The sequence below is a fragment of the Mytilus edulis genome, chromosome 14, assembly GCF_963676685.1.
Source record: "Mytilus edulis chromosome 14, xbMytEdul2.2, whole genome shotgun sequence".
In the NCBI taxonomy this organism is placed as follows: domain Eukaryota; kingdom Metazoa; phylum Mollusca; class Bivalvia; order Mytilida; family Mytilidae; genus Mytilus; species Mytilus edulis.
In genome coordinates this window covers 11,022,426-11,043,275 of record NC_092357.1, presented here as the reverse complement: position 1 = coordinate 11,043,275, position 20,850 = coordinate 11,022,426, and the positions used below count along the sequence as shown (strand labels likewise).

General features: G+C 32.4%; 1 protein-coding gene across 2 annotated transcripts; it reads right to left on the bottom strand.

Moving 5' to 3' along the window:
- Positions 1-3,171: 3,171 nt before the first annotated feature.
- On the bottom strand, positions 3,172-20,813 carry LOC139504008 (actin-related protein 3). 2 transcript variants are annotated; one of them, XM_071294059.1, is made up of 11 exons: positions 20,210-20,813; positions 19,005-19,185; positions 16,261-16,371; positions 15,293-15,388; positions 14,654-14,761; positions 14,056-14,199; positions 13,583-13,756; positions 12,951-13,043; positions 12,190-12,315; positions 10,567-10,650; positions 3,172-5,634 (listed from the first exon to the last, which is right to left on the bottom strand). In XM_071294059.1, exons 1-11 carry the CDS (start codon positions 20,272-20,274, stop codon positions 5,539-5,541), a joined length of 1,278 nt encoding a protein of 425 aa, XP_071150160.1. In that variant the 5' UTR covers positions 20,275-20,813; the 3' UTR covers positions 3,172-5,538. The 2 variants fall into 2 exon arrangements, with proteins under 2 accessions (XP_071150160.1, XP_071150161.1); XM_071294060.1 differs by having other exon boundaries at positions 20,649-20,813.
- Between the last annotated feature and the right edge of the window lie 37 nt (positions 20,814-20,850).

Genomic DNA, 20,850 nt, shown 5'->3' with positions numbered 1-20,850 from the left:
CCGGAACCCCTCCCCCCCTGGATCCGCCACTGAATATTGCACCATATATTAAAGCTGGGACTATTATACTTACGTTTATAGTATAATAGTTCCAGATTGAAGTTATAAAAAAGAGTCTGAACATCTGACACAAATTCCAAAACCTCACCCAAATACTTCCTTAATATTCAGAAAATATACAATTTTATTATTCTATTTGGCGCTTTTGTTTTTTGTATACTCTTTTAATACTAAAACTGTCAGCTTTTCGTAAGTTATTGTGTTTAGTAAAGTGAATGCAAATGCTTGCTACGTCCTATTTTGATCTATTTTATTCAGCTTGATTTCTGTGATGTTATCAGAATATAATTTATAACGTACCTTTTTGTGATATGATCTAATCAATGGCGATAGATAGATATTGATCACATTTCTACCTTACTGATACCTATACCCTTATAAATCGTTATCATCTAATAACTAATTCATTGACCATATGTTACGTACCGTTATCTTGTTTATTAAATATAAAAAAATAGTAGCGATGCATGATTGTGCAGGATCAATAATTCTTCACTAAAACTGTTATAAAATATATAGTTCGTGTCTTTTTTTTTAACTATTGACAACAAAGTGAATTTAATTGTTATCTTCTTCATTTTGTCTCTGATGGAAAGTTGTCTTATTGGCAATCATTCCTTTTGTTACCTTTTCTGACATCGGACTCGGACTTCTTTTAAACTGAATGCTACTGTGCTTAATGCTGTATGCAGTGTTTATTTATTCTACATTGGCTAGAGGTATAGGAGAGGCGGGTTGAGATCTCACAAAACATTTTTTACCCCGCCGTATATTTGCGCCTGGCAGGAGCCTCTGACCTTTGTTAGTCTTGTATGCTTTTATTTTTAGTTCATTTATATGTTTTGCAGTTCAGTTGACGTCCATTTTCTCTGAACAATTGTATGTAGGGGCCAGCTGAGGACCACTTCCAGATGCAGGATATACTCGCTGCGTTGAAGACCAATTGGTTGCCTTCGGCTGTTGTCTGCTTTTTTGTCGGGTTGTTGATGTTGACCCTCACATTTTCCCCATTTCCATTCTCAATTTTAAATTACACATCTTACTTTTTAAGTTTTCCAGTGGCAGATCCAGGGGGTCCCTTAGTATGAACCCTCTTTTTTTGGACGATTGATGTATTTGTATATGGACATATGGTTGGAACCAGACCTTTCTCCTGGTTTGGTAAATGGCTATATCCGCCATTGTTTGTGTCATAAAACTTTTATATCTTCTGAGAAAAAAGGAAGAATAATATTACTAAGCTAAGAATAAAAACTTTTCTCTCTGCAATAAAATAAAACCCGTTCCAAACATTGAGAATATGCTCACATTCTCAACATATTCTCAGCTGAGAATTTTTACCAGCAATGTAAGCGGTAAGATGGATGTTTGAAAACTTAAGAAAAATACTTAAGATAAAATCATATGTAACTTTTTTTAGAAATAGAAATAGAAATAGGAAGATGTGGTATGAGTGCCAATGAGACATATCTCCATCCAAATAACAATTTATAAAAGTAAACCATTATAGGTCAATGTACGGCCTTCAACACGGAGCCTTGGCTCACACCGAACAGCAAGCTATAAAGGGCCCCAAAATTCAGCATGTTCTCTATAAAAGTAACAGCACTATAATACCCAACCCATTTTGTTGATTTTTTTTACTAACAAAATTCTAATCATGATTGATCCTCAAATAACTACCATTCATGCTTGTCATACTACTTTCTGCATATAATATCTCGATAACCTGAGGTTTCTGGAAATACCGAATTATTGAAGTCGCCCGAATTTTCAGAAAATCCATACCCACACTAAAATCAGTAAATAAAATTTGCTTCTCCATATTGCCGAATCTGGGAAACGAAAATCTGAATCAGATGATAAGCATATTGCGATCGAAGAACGTGTAGTAATGTATCTAGACAGTTTGACCTTACTGTTTTTTCAACAACACTAAACGTAGACGGGATTTGTTGATGACCATCAATGACCAGATCAATATGCACTGACAACACCACGTCAATAGAGTTTGATCAGGCAACGTCGTTTGCGAGACATGATTACGGCTGCAACGTCAACTGTTAACCAAATCGCCAAACGGCCGACAGATTCATGCCATAATTGGTGGAGGGAGGAGAAATCAGAAAGGTACACAACGGAACTCAAATTTCCCAAAAGAATTGGTATCTGAGATATGGACTTAACCATAAAAACTTAACCTTGTTCACTGATCCATGAAATGAGGTAGGGGTCAAGTGAAAAATGTCTGACCGGCATGAGGGCCTTGCAAGGTATGCACATACAAAATACTCGTAATAAGAGAAATAAGTACTAAAAATTCTATTTTTTTATAAAAAAGGTTACTTAACCATGAAAATGAGGTCAAGGACAATGAACATATGACAGACGAAAACTTCTTACATATGACATCTATATACAAAGTATGAAGAATCCAGGTCTTCTACCTTTTGAAATATCAAGGTTTTAAGGAGTTAGTGATCACTGCGTCTCCCAGGTCACTTCCCGATGTTTAGCTTTCTGCGACTAAAGTCGCAGCTCACAAAAACTTAACTATAACCACTGAGCCATGCAAATGAGGTCAAAGTTAAATTAGATGATACCTGCCAGCTGGACATGTACACCTTACAATCATTCTAAATATAGGAGACCTATTGCTTAAGTGTCTGAGATGTAGATTTAACAACATAAACTTGTTCACTGATCCATAAAATAAGGGCAAGGTCAAGTGAAAACTATCTGATGCCTCATGCGCATGAGGACCTCCCAAGGTATGCACATACCAAATATTATAGTTGTCCTATTACTCATAATAAGAGAGAAATTAAGAATACTAAAAATCTTTTTTCAAATACATGTAGTCACTGAACCATGGAACGATGGACATATAACAGACAGAAACTTCATAACATATGACATCTATAAACAAAGTATAAAGAATCCAGGTCTTCTACCTTCTAAAATATAAAGGTTCTAAGGAGTTAGTTATCGATAGATAACTTTCCCTATGGCAAGCTTTCTGCGACAAAAGTTGTAAGCTTGGCAAAAAACAACATTGGAACTATTTTTACTGTTAAAATCCAGTAACCATGCTAATCAAAATAACAATAGTTTATAAATATTTTATGGTTTTAATTAAAAAGTTTAATATAATTACATCATTATTTCATTTTTACAATTATTTTTTTATATATAAAATTGCATAATCCTGACTCCTCTTAAATAACAAGCAAACATTTGTTCTGTTGGTACATAATATGTATTTGAGTTTTACAATCCATAAACAATATACACTTTACTTTGGCTGTGTACATGAGTAGGAATTTCTAAAATTAAATTCTTTTTTTCGTGGTTTTTAAATCTTACACTTGTTTTAAACGCTACTAGAGTAGTACCCTAACAGACGATTTTCACATTTACCGACATTTGACTCCAGATTATATTATTTTTCAACAAAATACCAACACTTCGGTAGGACAACCTGGTACACAGTCAGGCAACAGTATCCAAAAGAAGTAAAATCAAATATATTCGTTGCATTTGGGGGGGAAGTTTACTGTTTTTCCAATTATTTTGAATGGATATAGAAAATATTGAATAGTTCATTTCCTTCCAAAATCATACTGATTTTTCGTCTTTTGGTTGATCTCACTTGACCGGGTATTAGATGTCTTACCAAAGAATAGGTATCCGGTCAAAAGAATAAAACTCTTGAGTCAAAAGTTGGTAATATGAAAATAGGTTACTGCATGTTTACTCCTTGAAAGAGTAGTTTAGAGATCAGTTAGTTATCTTTGTGTTGTATGGTACCTGTATTTAAGTATTATCAGAATTTTACAAAGCAAGTCTTATAATAAAACCCTTCTATGCATGAAGCATTCAAACACTGTACATATATTCTATCTTCTTTTAAATAGCACCAGGGCTGTAAGCTCTACACATACTAGTTTATTCTAAATTGTAAATACCTTTTTTAAACCAGAATTTTCATTTAATTAATTGACAAAGTTAATCAGAGAGTTCGGAGAAATATGCTAATGAGAGAGTTCAGAGTTATATGTTAATCAATTTAAAGGATAATTTCTTATAAATCACAGTTTATACAGAAATAAATACAAAGAATTATGATCACAATGTTATACAGTAAATATTGGCGCCAGGATTTTAATTTCAATTTATATGTAAAGTACATCATTTGTACATGTACATTAAAATTCATTAAATCTTTAATGCATGAAAGAGGCTTTGATTGACTGGTTTTACACTGGTTTCCTCAATCCATTTCAATAAAAAATATCAAAAATGTTCATTTAACATGTTTAAGTGTAAAAACATCAACACCAAAAGAAGACATGATTTTTATATAAATCACATTCTATGAAAAATATCAAATGGCAACTTTTTCATATTTGTTCAAAACAATTTTGAAACATGATCGTCCATTTCTCCAGTTACATTTTTCCTAAAATCTTTCATGAAATAAACTGATCAGAATGTAAATATATATATTAACCTTTGACCTCTTGCATAAAAACAAACATGACCAAAATCATTCATTCCTGTCACACAATGTCAAACATTCATGGAAAAAAAAGGAGAGGCACCAAAAACGTAAAGGCTCTACCTTCCATTAGACACCTCTTTGATGTAATATCAATAACCAGGCAATATGGTAGATTCATGAATATTCATATCAGATCATGAATATTCATCTAGATACATGAATATTCATGCCAGATTAATGAATATTCATGTCATTGGTTTTTGGGAAGGGATTTACATACCATTTAAATATTTTTTTCATCAGGCCATGATAACAGGTACCCTTTAACAATATAAGAATCCACAATACACTGAACAATTAATGGTTGTAAAAATAAGAAAGCACATTGTCATAATCTGCACCAATTAAATTTGTTCTCTTGCTATAGAGACATGTATAAAATCATTTTTAATTCCTTCTTAATCATTTTTGCCCTTATCAACAATATTGAAGCATAAATTTTCAAAAAAAATTAGAAAGAAAAACACTAACGATGTTTTCAAGTTCTCAATGTAAGAAGTCTTCAGATTTTTTTTATCCTATTTTAGTCTGATAATTTTATGCAGTGATACCAGATGAATCCATTTTTAAATGGTCATAAATCAAATCTGGTTGAATAAATCTTACATCAATTTACATCATTTTCATTCTCAGTTGAGCTTTAGATATACATGTATATATGTCTATATTCCCCCAATCTGAATATGTTACACTTCAATGTTGGTCATAACATTTCTACAATGTTGAATTATATCACATTTGTTCAATTGTATCTGATTTCCACTTTGAAATAAGTCCTACTGGTTGGAATAATGTGTTCCATGAAGCAGAATGTCCAAATGTTTTTTTTATACTTGATTTGAATAACGTCTCCAGCAAAAGTTTCTTCCAATTACAGTCCAATTTTAAAATAGTCCTAGTATTTTGTTTGTACGTTATGCCATTGTACCAAACACTGGGTTATGTCTACAAATGCTTGGTCCATACTCATCATAATCAGCTTTTGTGTGACACACTTTGTAAAATTCAGGCTGAAAAAGATCATAGAAATTGTTATTAATATATCAATTCTTGACTAATTGGTCCGCAATATCATAAGGACCTACAAGCTAAATTTCTGCATCTAAGACTGGGTGTGATATGGAACTTTTAACATGAAATCTTTGCATTAAGTGTATCGACAATATTTAAAAACTAGAGGCTCTAAAGAGCCTGTGTCGCTCACCTTGCTCTATGTGACTATTAAACAAAGGAAGCAGATGGATTCATGACAAAATTGTATTTTGGTGATGGTGATGTGTTTGTACATCTTACTTTACTGAAAATCCTTGCTGCTTACAATTATCTCTATCTATAATGAACTTGGCCCAGTAGTTTCAGTGGAAAATGTTAGTAAAAATTTACAAATTTTATAAAAATTGTTGAAAATTGACTATAAAGGACAATAACTCCTTAGGGGGTCAATTGAACATTTCTGTCATGTTGACTTATTTGTAAATCTTACTTTGCTGAACATTATTGCTGTTTACAGTATATCTCTATCTATAATAATATTCAAGATAATAACCAAAATCTGCAAAATTTCCTTAAAATTACTAATTTGGGGGCAGCAACACAACAACAGGTTGTCTGATTTGTCTGATAATTTCAGGGCAGATAGATCTTGACCTGATAATAACTTTAACCGCATGTCAGATTGCACTAAATGCTTTGGTTTTTGAGTTATAAGCCAAAAACTGCATTTTACCCCTATGTTCTATTTTTAGCCATGGCGGCCATCTTGGTTGGTTGGCCGGGTCACGCCACACATTTTTTAAACTAGATATCCCAAAGATGATTGTGGCCAAGTTTGGATTAATTTGGCCTAGTAGATTCAGAGGAGAAGATTTTTGCAAAAGATTACTAAGATTTCAAAAAATGGTTAAAAAATAACTATAAAGGTCAATAACTCCTAAAGGGGTCAACTGACCATTTTGGTCATGTTGACTTATTTGTAAATCTTACTTTGCTGAACATTATTGCTGTTTACAGTTTAATCTCTATCTATAATAATATTCAAGATAATAGCCAAAAACAGCAAAAATTCCCTAAAATTACAAGTTCAGGGGCAGCAACCAAATAACGGGTTGTCGGATTCATCTGAAAATTTGAAGGCAGATAGATCTTGACCTGATAAACAATTTTACCCCATAACAGATTTGCTCTTAATGCTTTGGTTTTTGAGTTACAAGCCAAAAACTGCATTTTACCCCTATGTTCTATTTTTAGCCATGGCGGCCATCTTGGTTGGTTGGGCGGGTCACCGGACACAATTTTTAAACTAGATACCCTGATAATGATTATGGCAATGTTTGGTTAAATTTGGCCCAGCAGTTTCAGAGGAGAAGATTTTTGTAAAAGTTAACAACGACGGACGACGGACGCCAAGTGATGGGAAAAGCTCACTTGGCCCTTCGGGCCAGGTGAGCTAAAAAACAGCAAAATTTCCTCAAAATTACCAATTCAGGGGCAGCAACCTTACAACCGATTATCCGATTCATCTGAAAATTCCAGGGCAGATAGATCGTGACCTGTTCAACAATTTTACTTCCTGTCAGATTTGCTCTTAATGCTTTGGTTTTTGAGTTATAAGCCAAAAACTGCATTTTACATCAGGGCTTCCAAAACGGTCATATATTCCGGACATTTGATTAATGTCCGGTAAAAGTCCGGCTGGGCAAAGCATGAAACGGTCATACATTTTAGTTTTCAAGGCTTTTTCGGTCATTTTAACACAGTCTCGATCTTTTTGACCCACCCTTAATTTTGCCTTTATCATCTACACATTTCCGGTCATAAAAGTGACATGATGATTAATTACTATCAAAACAACCCCTACTTCAATACTTTCTAATTTTAATCAACTTTCAAGGCTAATTAGTTGTTGGACAGGTGATATCTACCTGTTCAGGTGACAGGTAAACTATGTTCAGTACCGGACATCGTATTAATTGATCGGTCTAGTCACAATTATTTTCTTACATTTCAGCGGTTTGTAGCTCATTGATTTAGTCCAAAAGATTAAAATTATAAGAAATTAGTTTATCTACATAATTTATTAAAAAATTTAAAAGGTTTAAATGAAAAATCGTCAGAACTACGTAGAATGAACTAGAACACGTGTGCGCATGTGCAAAGGTGTGAAATTCAATTATGCATCCTTTATATTTTCTTCAAAATGCTAAAATTATCATTGATACCTGTATCTAAACGTTCATTTCAAGCATTTTGTTGAAGAAATAACGTGGAAAGAGCTTCTTCACTCAGTCATGCTTTGCAAACGTACACAGATTTTACTTATCCGTTTACGGTCCATGTTTTACCATTGTCAAGTCAACATCCGGTTTTAGAAAAACACGATTTTAAAAACGAAAATGAAGTTTTTGACATGTCATTTTGCACAAATAAAGAGTCTATGGCAGATATGAGCATGCTGATGTGATGCACTGCCAATTTAACAGTTTACATCCAGACATCCAAAACAAAGTAAAGTTAAAAATCGTTTTTTAATCTAATGTCATTATCATTGGAATGGCCATCTGATTACCATAATTGCCTTTTGTGACTTAGTCTTAAGGGAATAAAACCGGGATCAGATATAAAATGTCCGGCTGGCTCAAATGTTTTTTGGAAGCCCTGTTTTACACCCATGTTCTATTTTAGCCATGGCGGCCATCTTGGTTTGTTGGCCGAGTTACCGGACACATTTTTTTAACTAGATACCCCAATGATGATTATGGCTAAGTTTGGTTAAATTTGGCCCAGTAGTTTCAGAGGAGAAGATTTTTCTAAAAGATTACTAAGATTTACGAAAAATAATTAAAAATTGACTATAAAGGGCAATAACTCCTAAAGTGGTCAACTGACCATTTTGATCATGCTGACTTATTTGTAGATCTTACTTTGCTGAACATTATTGCTGTTTACAGTTTATCTCTATCTATAATAATATTCAAGATAATAACCAAAAACAGCAAAATTTCCTTAAAATTACCATTTCAGGGGCAGCAACCCAACAATAGAATGTCCGATTCATCTGAAAATTTCAGGGCAGATAGTTCTTGACCTGATCAACAATTTTACCCATGTCAGATTTGCTCTAAATGCTTTGGTTTTTGAGTTACAAGCCAAAAACTGCATTTTACCCCTATGTTCTATTTTTAGCCTTGGCGGCCATCTTGGTTGGTTGGCCGGGTCACTGGACACATTTTTTAAACTAGATACCACAATGATGATTATGGCCAAGTTTGGTTAAATTTGGCCCAGTAGTTTCAGAGGAGAAGATTTTTCTAAAAGATTACCAAGATTTACGAAAAATGGTTAAAAATTGACTATAAAGGGCAATAACTCCTTAAGTGGTCAACTGACCATTTTGGTCATTTGACTTATTTGTAGATCTTACTTTGCTGAACATTATTGCTGTTCACAGTTTATCTCTATCTATAATAATATTCAAGATAATAACCAAAAACAGCAAAATTTCCTTAAAATTACCATTTCAGGGGCAGCAGCCCAACAACGAAATGTCCGATTCATCTGAAAATTTCATGGCAGATAGATCTTGACCTGATGAACAATATTACCCCATGTCAGATTTGCTCTAAATGCTTTGGTTTTTGAGTTAAAAGCCAAAAACTGCATTTTACCCCTATGTTCTATTTTTAGCCATGGCGGCCATCTTGGTTGGTTGTCCAGGTCACCGGACACATTTTTAAAACTAGATACCCCAATGATGATTGTGGCCAAGTTTGGTTAAATTTGGCCCAGCAGTTTCAGAGGAGAAGATTTTTGTAAAAGTTAACGAAGGACGACGACGGACGACGACGGACGCCAAGTGATGAGAAAAGCTCACTTGGCCTTTCGGCCAGGTGAGCTAAAAACTAGATGTGTCAAAGCGACACGAATGGACCTGTCTCAAAAAGTTGAAAAATCTGCAATTTCAATAACACATGAGTACACAAACATGATGGAAGCCTCACAAATCAAAAATCAGATCAAAATCTGGAGGCGTATAGAAAAAAAGTCCGTATAACTGTGATTTTCAACAATTTTCAAAGTTGTAAACCCTTAATTTTGGCAAAAATTAGCAGAGTGGAATGAAACTTAAACTTGGTCTGTAACTCATCATGGTTAGCCCACATACCAAAAATCAACCCAATATCTGAAACCATTTAGAAAAGAAGTCTGTATAACAGTGATTTTCAACAATTTATCAAAGTCCAAATGCCTGTAATTTCGGCAAAAATTAGCGGAGCAGAACGAACTTAAACTTGATCTGTAACTCATCTTGGTTAATTTACATGCCAAAAATCATACCAATATCTGAAAGCGTTGAGAAAAAAGTCCTTATAACTGTGATTTTCAACAATTTATCAAAGTCCAAAGCCCGTAATTACAGCAAAAATTAGTGGAGCGGAACGAAACTTAAACTCGATCTGTAACTCATCATGGTTAACTCGATATTTGAAGGCGTTTAGAAAAAAACTCTGTATAATGGTTTGTTGCGGAATGACGGAATTACAGAATTACGGACAAGGGTAAAACTATATGGCATCGACAACTTCGTTGCAGGGCCATAAAAATTAAGTCAAGGGCAGATAATTATACTAAATTTGATCAGACATTTTGTTTTTTCTTTGTCAAGAAAATTTAAGCCATTTTGCTCCCTATTTTTATTTTATGTCTTTTAGATCTATTCATGAGGGTAAAGGATAAGCTCATATTTATTTTGTCAGTAACCTATGTCATGTATGTGTAAAATAACATTTTTAATCGAGTTACATGAATTACCACTTCATTTATCAATAAATCTACAAAATTTAGAAAAATTGTTTAATTTGTATCTATTTTTGTCTTTTCAGGGGACAAAAACTGGCTTTTATCATACCCCTTTCAATGTATTATATAAGAAATATTTGACTTACTGTAGATGCCAGCATACTACCACCAAACCATACGGCATATCTCTGCATATGATGTGTGATCACTTGTACATCTATTGGTTTTGGCTAAAAATGAAAAAAAAATCTTTGTAATTATGTTTTTCTGTATACAATTATTGTAAATTCTGAAATTATTGCGATGTTTTATGAAGGCGAATAATGCATAAATGAATAATCGCCACAATTAGAATTGACATTCTTATATCTGATATGTATAAAGTTCTGTATGCAGATTTTCCTAAAATCATAATAATCTTGCTATATTAAATGCATGCAATAATTTCTGAATATACAATAGTTATAATAAAAAGCTGCAACAGGAGCACAAGATATGCTGTATGCATACTGTAATTGTTTAAAGAACAATTGAAATACTCTGGAGTGTGCTAAATTAGAAGTCAGTAAAATTACTGCAGAAAAACAGCAAATACTTGAATAAAGGTAGACATAATAGAGCAGTGTCTTTTTCCGAGCATCCCTTCTGGTCATGTTATTTTACCAATCATTATTTAATATACAACAGAAACTTCTTAAAATTGAAATTTAAAGATTAGACTATCAAACAAATTAAGTGTCCTTAATTGTATTGATAATAGAAAAAAAAATCTCTTAAAAGCAAGGGCAGATAACTATGTCATTTGACAATTTCAGTATTTCTTTTATTTTTCAAGAAAATAAGGCTATGATTATTTCATAGTACTGATCTATTTTTGGAAAGCAACGCTCTCACTGAATTGTAACTTATTTTATTGTTTAATGTTTCCTCAACTAGCAAAAATTAAGTTTCTCCTATTTATCACATATAAAATATCTGATTTTATTAATTGCATTGCATTTTAAGAAAAAAAAAGTTCTGTAACCCTCAGTTATAATTGTTTAAATTTGAATGCTACCCAAAAATTTAAGAAAAATTTTAACATCAAAAGTGTGCTTTCTTCCACAAATCATCCTCAAAATTTTGAAAGGCATGTGGACAATGGACACAAGTATGTAACAATTCCTGTAAACCATTATACATCCTGAACTAATAAAATCTTTTCATAAATCTAAAGTAAAAAGAAAAGCTGTTTTTGCCAAGTGTTAAATGGTTGATGATATCCTCTTAGAAACAAGAATGTGTCCCCAGTACACAAATGCCCCACTCGCACTATCATTTTCTATGTTCAGTGGACCGTGAAATTGGGGTAAACCCTCTAATTTGGCATTAAAATTAAAAAGATCATATCATAGTGAACATGTATACTAAGTTTGAAGTCGATTGGACTTCAACTTCATCAAAAACTACCTTGACCAAAAACTTCAACCTGAAGCGGGACAGATGGACGAACGTACGGACGGACAGATGGACAGACGGACAGACGAACGGACGCACAGACCAGAAAACATAATGCCCCTCTACTATCGTAGGTGGGGCATAAAAAAGATACAAAACATATAATTTTTTTTCTTCTTTCAATTTAGTACATAAATACATCTATTGTCATTTTTTCCAACAAGACACATTTTGAAATATCTGATTGAGCTAGCCTACTGATTTTCAGGGTCAACCAGAAACACAACAGGTTATAAAGTGGATTGTTTGTTTGTTTGTGTTTGTGTACCTACCTTAATTCTTCCTTGACTCAATTCTTCGCTAACTTTTAATCTTGCGTCTACGACTCTCTTCACATCACGTTGCATTTTTCTACCGAAATCTTTAAACATCGTTGAACCTCCAGATAAGACAACATTCTGGTAAGAGAAATAAGTGAACACATTAGGTAAACATAAATTGAATGAAAATATGGGTGCAACTGAAAATTTCAGACCTATTGTTAACTCATGATATTATAATCTTATCTGCAAAAATTTGTACTTATGCTGTGCCATATGACGTTGATTTTCTTTTAGCCATCACAATAACAAAATTAGTTCAGGACGTGAAAATTCATGACTAAATTGAATTTTGACTTATAAAGAATTGACAAGTTATAATTATAATAGTTCAAGAACCTTCAGCCCAACATCAACCATATACTAGTAAGAATTTTTTTTATGCACATTTTTTAGAAACTCATACTTTGAACTTGGACATAGTGACTTTAAAATTAATAGGGATATTTCGATCTTTATTTATGTGACCAAATAACAAAGTAAGGTTGCAATCCAATTTGTAATATTTGATTTAGCATCCAGAAACTACTTCCTGCACAAACGTCTGTCTGTTTTTTTTTTGTAACTATGACCATAAGATATAATAATATACAGGGATCTTTTGCTCATAAAACCTTTTTTTCTATGTAAGATTGTAATCTCTCTCAGAAACTTTTTTCACACAATATTTCTATTTTTAGCAGTTTGACCTTAACCTCTTATCATAACCTTACCTTATAAAGACCTCTCCGGACATCTATAGGACAATTTTGTATAACTGTATCTACTACTTCTGAGATAGGTGTTATAAAGTCTGGATTTGAAAACTAAAATAGAAATATTAATGTACATTAGTATACTAAAGTGATTTATTTTTAATTCTTTTTAAATAAAAAATATTTACAACAAAGATGACACAAAGATGACACAAAGATAAGACAAGAAACATTACATCTTTATTTTGATTATATGACAGATTTTATAGTTCCAACAGGCATGTTCACTGATTTCTATCAATGGGAATTCTTTTATTTTTACTTTTCTATATTTCTCTGAATGTTTGATGACCATATTTCTCATTTTTTCACTAATAAATATATACGTTTTAGTTTAGGGGCCAGCTAAAGCATGCCTCCTGTTGCAGGAGTTTTTTTATGCATTGAAGACCCATTGTAGCCTTAGACTGTTGTCTGCCCTTTGGTCGGGTTGATGTCTCTTTGACACATTCCGCATTTCCATTCTCAATTTTATCAGATATCAAAATGTGTGTTCTTAAACTTTGTGGTTAACACTAAGTCACCTAATTTGCAATAATAAAAACCTCACAATAATTTGTTTGATTACAGTAATGCAAGATGAATCATACCTCTGGATGGAAGAAAATTTCTGGCCCAAGGAATCTTTCGTAGCCTACATCTACAGCAAACTGTTGTCTTGTTATACTATTCATGCCTTCAAATCTCTTCATCCATTTAGATGGATCGGCATCATATTTGGCAAATTCTTTAGCTATGTCTGGACACACATAGGAATATCTCTCCTTAAAAGAATATATGTAACAATTTAATATTTTCTAACAAATGAAATCATTATTTTACTTGTGACATTATAGTTAATCAAAGACCTGACATTTCTGATAAAAACAATACCACCTTTTAACCTCTTTGGTCTAGTAAAAGTATCTCCTTTTTAGCATTTACTACTGGATAATTTAGAATCATATGATAGGATGATTGCATAGCAGGAGATATTTGTTGTGTTCTTAAGAATTATTCGTCTATTCATAACTTTTTATAATTTTTTTTAAAACAAAAAGCCCATTGACTTCCTCAAACTCACTTTTATTGCTTTTGCTGTTTCTAATGATTGTTCTGGTGGAATGCCAACTTCTCTTTCTCGTAATAACTGCTGAATAAAATATGTAATATCTCTCCCAGCAATGGGAATGTGTTTAATACAACTTCCTATCACATATCCTTCAGCCTGAAATAATAATGCATATACAGTTTTGTAAATAATATTTAGTTCATATGCAATCTAGTAGTTTTCACAACAGTATTTTCGAGGTCATACAAATTATTTGATTTACAACATCTTTTTCAATTCATACAAATATTCCATTATCGATTAGACATTCAATCATTTAATACAAGTAATTTTTGGGCCCTTCATGGCTTGCAGTTTGGTGTGAGCAAAGTATGTTTACTTTTTACACATTGTGACTTGACTGGTGTTGTCTCACTGGCACTCATAAGGTAAAAATCTTGCTGGTTTTGTTGATAGCTTCCAAATAAATTCTATGCTAAAAACTGCTTTTATTACGTACACAGTTGGTTGTCTGTCTGACTGATTTTTCATGCAGAATCAACTGTAGTTGTCCTTAACTGAGCGTGCATGTTTTTGTTATTAAAAAAAAAAAGTTCTAATGCCAACTTACTACTGGAATAACATGGGTAACACCATCCCCAGAATCTATCACCGTTCCTGTTAGAGTTCTCTCCCCTACTTGTCTTGATGTCCATGAAGCAGCTAATGCTAACACAGCCTGTCAAAAAAAATACAAAACAAACATTAATTCATAATTCTACATGGTATTGCATGCTAAGCAAACAATTTGGTTGTCATTTTCGCTCTCAACCTTGACATTTTGTCTTTATCTTTTTCTTTGGAAGTCTTGGTTATTTGTTAAGTTGCTGTCTCATTGATGTTAATCTACAGCTCCCTTTATTAATGAATTATTCAAGATCTTACAAAAACTTTGATACTAGGCATAATGTATATTGAGGTGATAAAAAGTACACATTCATCATTTGTTCATTAACAGGATATAAAGAAATGTCTCCCTTGCTTTTCTTTCTTATTAATTATCTCCCTAGTCATTTTATAACCTACCTGTACAGCAAAAAATAATCCAGGTACATTGACAGATTTAAACATTATTTCAACTGTGTATTTTTATTAATTATCTCCCTTGTTTGTCTAACTTATAAATTACCTCCCTTGTTTTATAACGTATAAATTATTTCCCTTGCTTTTCTCTCTTATGAATTATCTCCCTTGTCGTTATATAACATACCTGTACAGCAATATACAATCCAGGTACATTGAATGATTCAAACATTATTTCAGCTGTGTATTCTCTATTTTCTGGTGTGTTAAGTGGAGGTTCTGTCTGAATAAACGAATAATATTCTAATTAAAACATGTAAAACAATTCAATACAAACTTGTATATAATTAACATGATATTCCTTACATACTGTGTGCAGTGGCATAGCTGTCATATGACAAGCAAGGGGGGCATGGTTGCCTAAAAAACTGTTTTAAATTATTGCTAAATTATTTATAAATATAAGGATTTATATAGTGCTACTATACAAAACCTTTGAAAACTTAGATATTTTTACTCAAATGAGGAGAAATACATTATATTTTAAACAAATTTTCTAAAAGAGGGGTCCACTTATTTTGAATAATATTAAACTGTTAAAGTAAATCTGTTAACATGTTTAAAGTCGAGGAATATTACAAAATTCTTTGACATGTTTTGACCATTTAATACCATATAGATATTATAGTTCTATGAGAAAATATGAGCCCTTTTGTACTAAAAAGTGCTTTTACCAAAACAATATATTATAACTTATATTGACCCCTCATAAAAGGGATATTTATAACATTAAGGGGTTGTTCTGAACCTGATTATGACTTGGATGGAGAATTGTCTCATTGTCAGTCACACATACATAGACCAGATTAAATTATTCAATTATTTTTTGTTGAACAGGGAAAAAATAATTCATAAATTAAAGAAATGGCAAAGTACAAGTGATAAATCAAGTTTCAATATAGTCAAAACCTACTATTTTATGTTTACAAAAAAAAATAATAATCCCTCGCCTTTACTTTTTATGCTTCGCCTCAAAAATTTGCAAATTAAATATTTTTTGATTAAAATTTTCAAATCGCTCGCTCGCCCCAATTTTTGGAGTCCAAAAATCCATAGAACAAGAAATTAAATTGGTGTGGCCTGACATATATTTACCAGTAAAAAATAATGATCCTCTGGTTCGGCTCTGAGGTATTTAAATATCACTTGTTCCATATATCTCTCCATTAAATCCCAGTCTTCTATTATACCATGTCTAACTGGCCACTAAAACATAGTAAACATTTATTTAATATAAGATTTTACATGTAGGAGCAAAATAAAATGTTAGCAACAAATAACCATCATGGATTGCAAAAATAGGTAAACAAAATCAGTCTAGATATAAATGAGGGGAAATAACTCAGATAAGGCTACGGTTCTGAAGAAAAGTGTTATGTGACCTAGAAAACAATCATGAACGTTCACATGTGTTGTACCTTAATCTTTTCACAAAAATGTGTAGACCCAAAACAAGCATTTTTTTTTGTGGCCTTTGTTTTGCCTCAATTTGTTAAATATAATTAAGCATTTGATATTGTTTCTGATCCTTCACTGATGAGTATTTTGTAGCTATAACATGCACTTTGCAAACAAACCTTTAATCCTGTTAAACTAACAGCCTCATTTATGTAAAAACCAGGTGCTCCGCAGGGCGCAGCTTTATACGACCGCAGAGGTCGAACCCTGAACAGTTGGGGCAAGTATGGACAAAACATTCAAGCGTGATACAGCTCTGAATTTGGATTGTGATCAAATTTTTGACATTACATGGTTTTTTTTTACACAAAACAAATGTCAAGATTTTACAAATCAATTAAAGATTTCTTCTTCAAACTTTTTAAATCTAAAATTAAATAATTGATCATGACACAGCATAGGTTTCTGACACAGAACGAATGTGGTCTAATGAACTTAAAAGTTTTTTTTTGCCTTTGAGCAATTCACTATGCTGTTGAATATTAATCCTCTCAAAAAAATGTTTGAAGAAATTTTCTTTTTATTTATGAAATCTGAAATGAGAAAAATTTAACCCCCCCCCCCCCCCTTTTTTTTTTCACATCCCCGTTTCCCTTTTTTCCAAAACTGATATCAATTCAAATTTCTAATGGAGTTTGCAACAATAACTACTCTTTTAAATACATCATAAAATATTAAAATGTAAAATAAAGTGCTTGTTATCACTGAATGGTAAAGATTGGTTGGTAGTAAAAGTGAATATACATTGTTTATTGTATAAAACAATAAAAAAAACTTCATCAGCAACATTTTATATTGGCAAATTTCCAATGAAGTTATTTACATAAAGTTATTGGCAAATAAAAATAGAAAATGACATCATAGTCATGTCTGGCAAATGTCCAACATACATTATCTAAAAACATTTTAGATAAGATAAGGAAAAAAAGCTTCATCAGCAACATTTTATATTGGTAAATTTCCAATGAAGTCATTTACATAAAGTTATTGGCAAATAAAAATAGAAAATGACATCATAGTCATGTCTGGCAAATTTCCAACATATATTATCAACTACTATTCTATACAAAGAAAGATAACTCCAATTGAAAATTAATTGCTATTGCACAATATTGTGCAATTAGATATTTCTTGCTATTGTGCAATACTGTGCAATTGAAAATTTCTTGCTATTGCACAATATTTCATATGGAATCCTGATTTGGACCAACTTGAAAACTGGGCCCATAATCAAAAATCAAAGTACATATTTAGATAAAGCATATCAAATAAGCCCAAGAATTTAATTTTTGTTAAAATCAAACTTAGTTTAATTTTGGACCCTTTGGACCTTAATGTAGACCAATTTGAAAACTGGACCAAAAATTAGGAATCTACATACACAGTTAGATTTTGCATATCAAAGAACCCATTTATTCAATTTTTGATGAAATCAAACAAAGTTTAATTTTAGACCCCCATTTGGACCAACTTGAAAACTAGGCCAATAATTAAAAATCTAAGTACATTTTTAAATTCAGCATATCAAAGAACCCCAAGGATTCAATTTTTGTTAAAATCAAACTAAGTTTAATTTTGGACCCTTTGGACCTTAATGTAGACCAATTTGAAAACGGGACCAAAAGTTAAGAATCTACATACATAGTTAGATTCGGCATATCAAAGAACCCCAATTATTCAATTTTTGATGAAATCACACAAAGTTCAATTTTGGACCCTTTGGGCCCCTTATTCCTAAACTGTTAGGACCAAAACTCCCAAAATCAATACCAACCTTCCTTTTGTGGTCATAAACATTGTGTTTAAATTTCATTGATTTCTATTTACTTAAACTAAAGTTATTGTGCGAAAACCTAGAATAATGCTTATTTGGGCCCTTTTTTGGCCCCTAATTCCTAAACTGTTGGAACCAAAACTCCCAAAATCAATCCCAACCTTTCTTTTGTGGTCATAAACCTTGTGTCAAAATTTCATAGATTTCTATTAACTTAAACTAAAGTTATAGTGCGAAAACCAAGAAAATGCTTATTTGGGCCCTTTTTGGCCCCTAATTCCTAAAATGTTGGGACCAAAACTCCCAAAATCAATACCAACCTTCCTTTTGTGGTCATTAACCTTGTATTAAAATTTCATAGATTTCCATTCACTTTTACTAAAGTTAGAGTGCGAAAACTAAAAGTATCCGGACGCCGGACAACGACGACGACGCCGACCCCAACGTGATAGCAATATACGACGAAAATTTTTTCAAATTTTGCGGTCGTATAAAAATGAACGAAAAACAAATATGTAACACATAAACAAACGACAACCACTGAATTACAGCCTGTTATCTACCATTTTAACTGTCACCACAAATATTTTTCTAAATTACTCTTTACCTTTACACTGTATGATGTTGCACTCAAGGCTTCATCTCCAATAAAGAAGTCTAGGTCCTCCACCCCTTTACCAAGTCGTTGTATAGCTTTATCTCCTACTGATGCCGATTCTTTTACAGCAATGGCTGATGGTACAATGAACTGTGGTTCTGTGTTACCGGCATACCCCATCTTGGTGTACCTGTAAAAGTACAAGCAAATAAAATATTAATGCATGTAAAACTTTAATTATATATCTATCACAGCACAGCTCAATTGACAATTCTGTTCAAAACTTTAATTTCAGGAAACTCAATAATTAACCATTCATTTATTATAACCAATTCTTTCGTGTATTGTCTGCAGTGTTTAACCTCAAAATCAAAATAGCCAAACATGGGTGTATATTAAAGAGAACTATACATGTATAGGCAAAAAGAGAAAACAAAGATTTCATCAGGTTTGTTTAAGTTCCAAAAAGTTTGCTATAGAAATTTAGTGTTCAAGCTAGGATTTCAAAAAGGCAGGGTGCCAATCATGAAAAGGACATTTAAAGTGTGAAATAATATGAATACAAGTGTGAAGAGTTCTAGAATAATTTATAATACGCATTTTCAACTTCTAATTGATGAGGAATTAATGGAAACCATGTTTTATCCATAAGAATATCACAAGCATTCACACAAGATTTAAAATAACTGAAGGTTAGCTTTATGCCAAAAATCTAATAATCTACCACATGTTTCAGATTGAATATTGGTCGATCTGTTTTGACAGTCCAATTTAAAAACTGTCAATACAGGAAGCATTGATATTTGTCGTAATCATAACCACAGCCGCAATAAAATTTCAACCATAATGAATCTTTCCTACATTTGATATGACATGTAGATTTCTTCAACCAAGAACCTTTGATTTTCTTATGTTAGAGGGCTGAGCGAGTTGAATTCCTTTCTTTAATTAATTTGGATAACAATTTTATATTAACTAATTTAAATAAGTGCAAAGTGTGTTTTCTTGATATCTTAGACATTTTATTCCAATGATTGTATTTTTAGACAGATACATTTACTAAATGTACCAGGAGGTGAGATATTCCTATCTGCCTATAGCTGATTGCATGTAAAATGAGTGCACAAAACATAAACACCCTCCATTACATTCATTTCCTGTTTCAACTTGAACATTTTTAATGACTTTTTCTTGTATTTACAAAATGTACAAACCCTGTGCCACAGTCAATAATAACAGCTGGGGTCCCTGTAGGACCAAATGACTTTCCGAATGACATCTTAATGAATACACGCCCAGAATATTGCAATAAGTATAAAGATGGCTGAAGGAGATGGTCCTTGATGTCCTCAAGGAAGTGACAACTTTGTCAACAGGTTTATTGCTATTTAGTCATAAAACGTAGCTTCCTGTTCTATTTACATATTCATAAACCGGCAATACACAATTTTTGTAATTATATCACGTGAACAAAGTGTTTAAGGAAGTATTTAGTGTTTTATTTTAACAACCAATACAAAAGATGTAGATATTGTTTACTGGGAACGTTGTAAGTGCATTAAATGCATACACCTTTCAGAAAATCCGCCCATTTTCATTTTTGCAGGTAGTAGGGTTGGTTTTTAATGGGGATTGAGGTTAATTGTTGCATACCCGGTTCCACAGTCTACTACAACCGCTGGAAGTCGTCCAGCCATTGTTTATGATTGAATGTATGTTAAATAAAGTTGTTTGGAGTTAAAAACAGAAAGCAGGAAGTGACTCAGCCGGCGACATGAGAAACAACATGGCCGATGGGAGGTGATTACCATATTCTATGCAGAACTTTTATTTCTAAAATTTAACGATAACCACT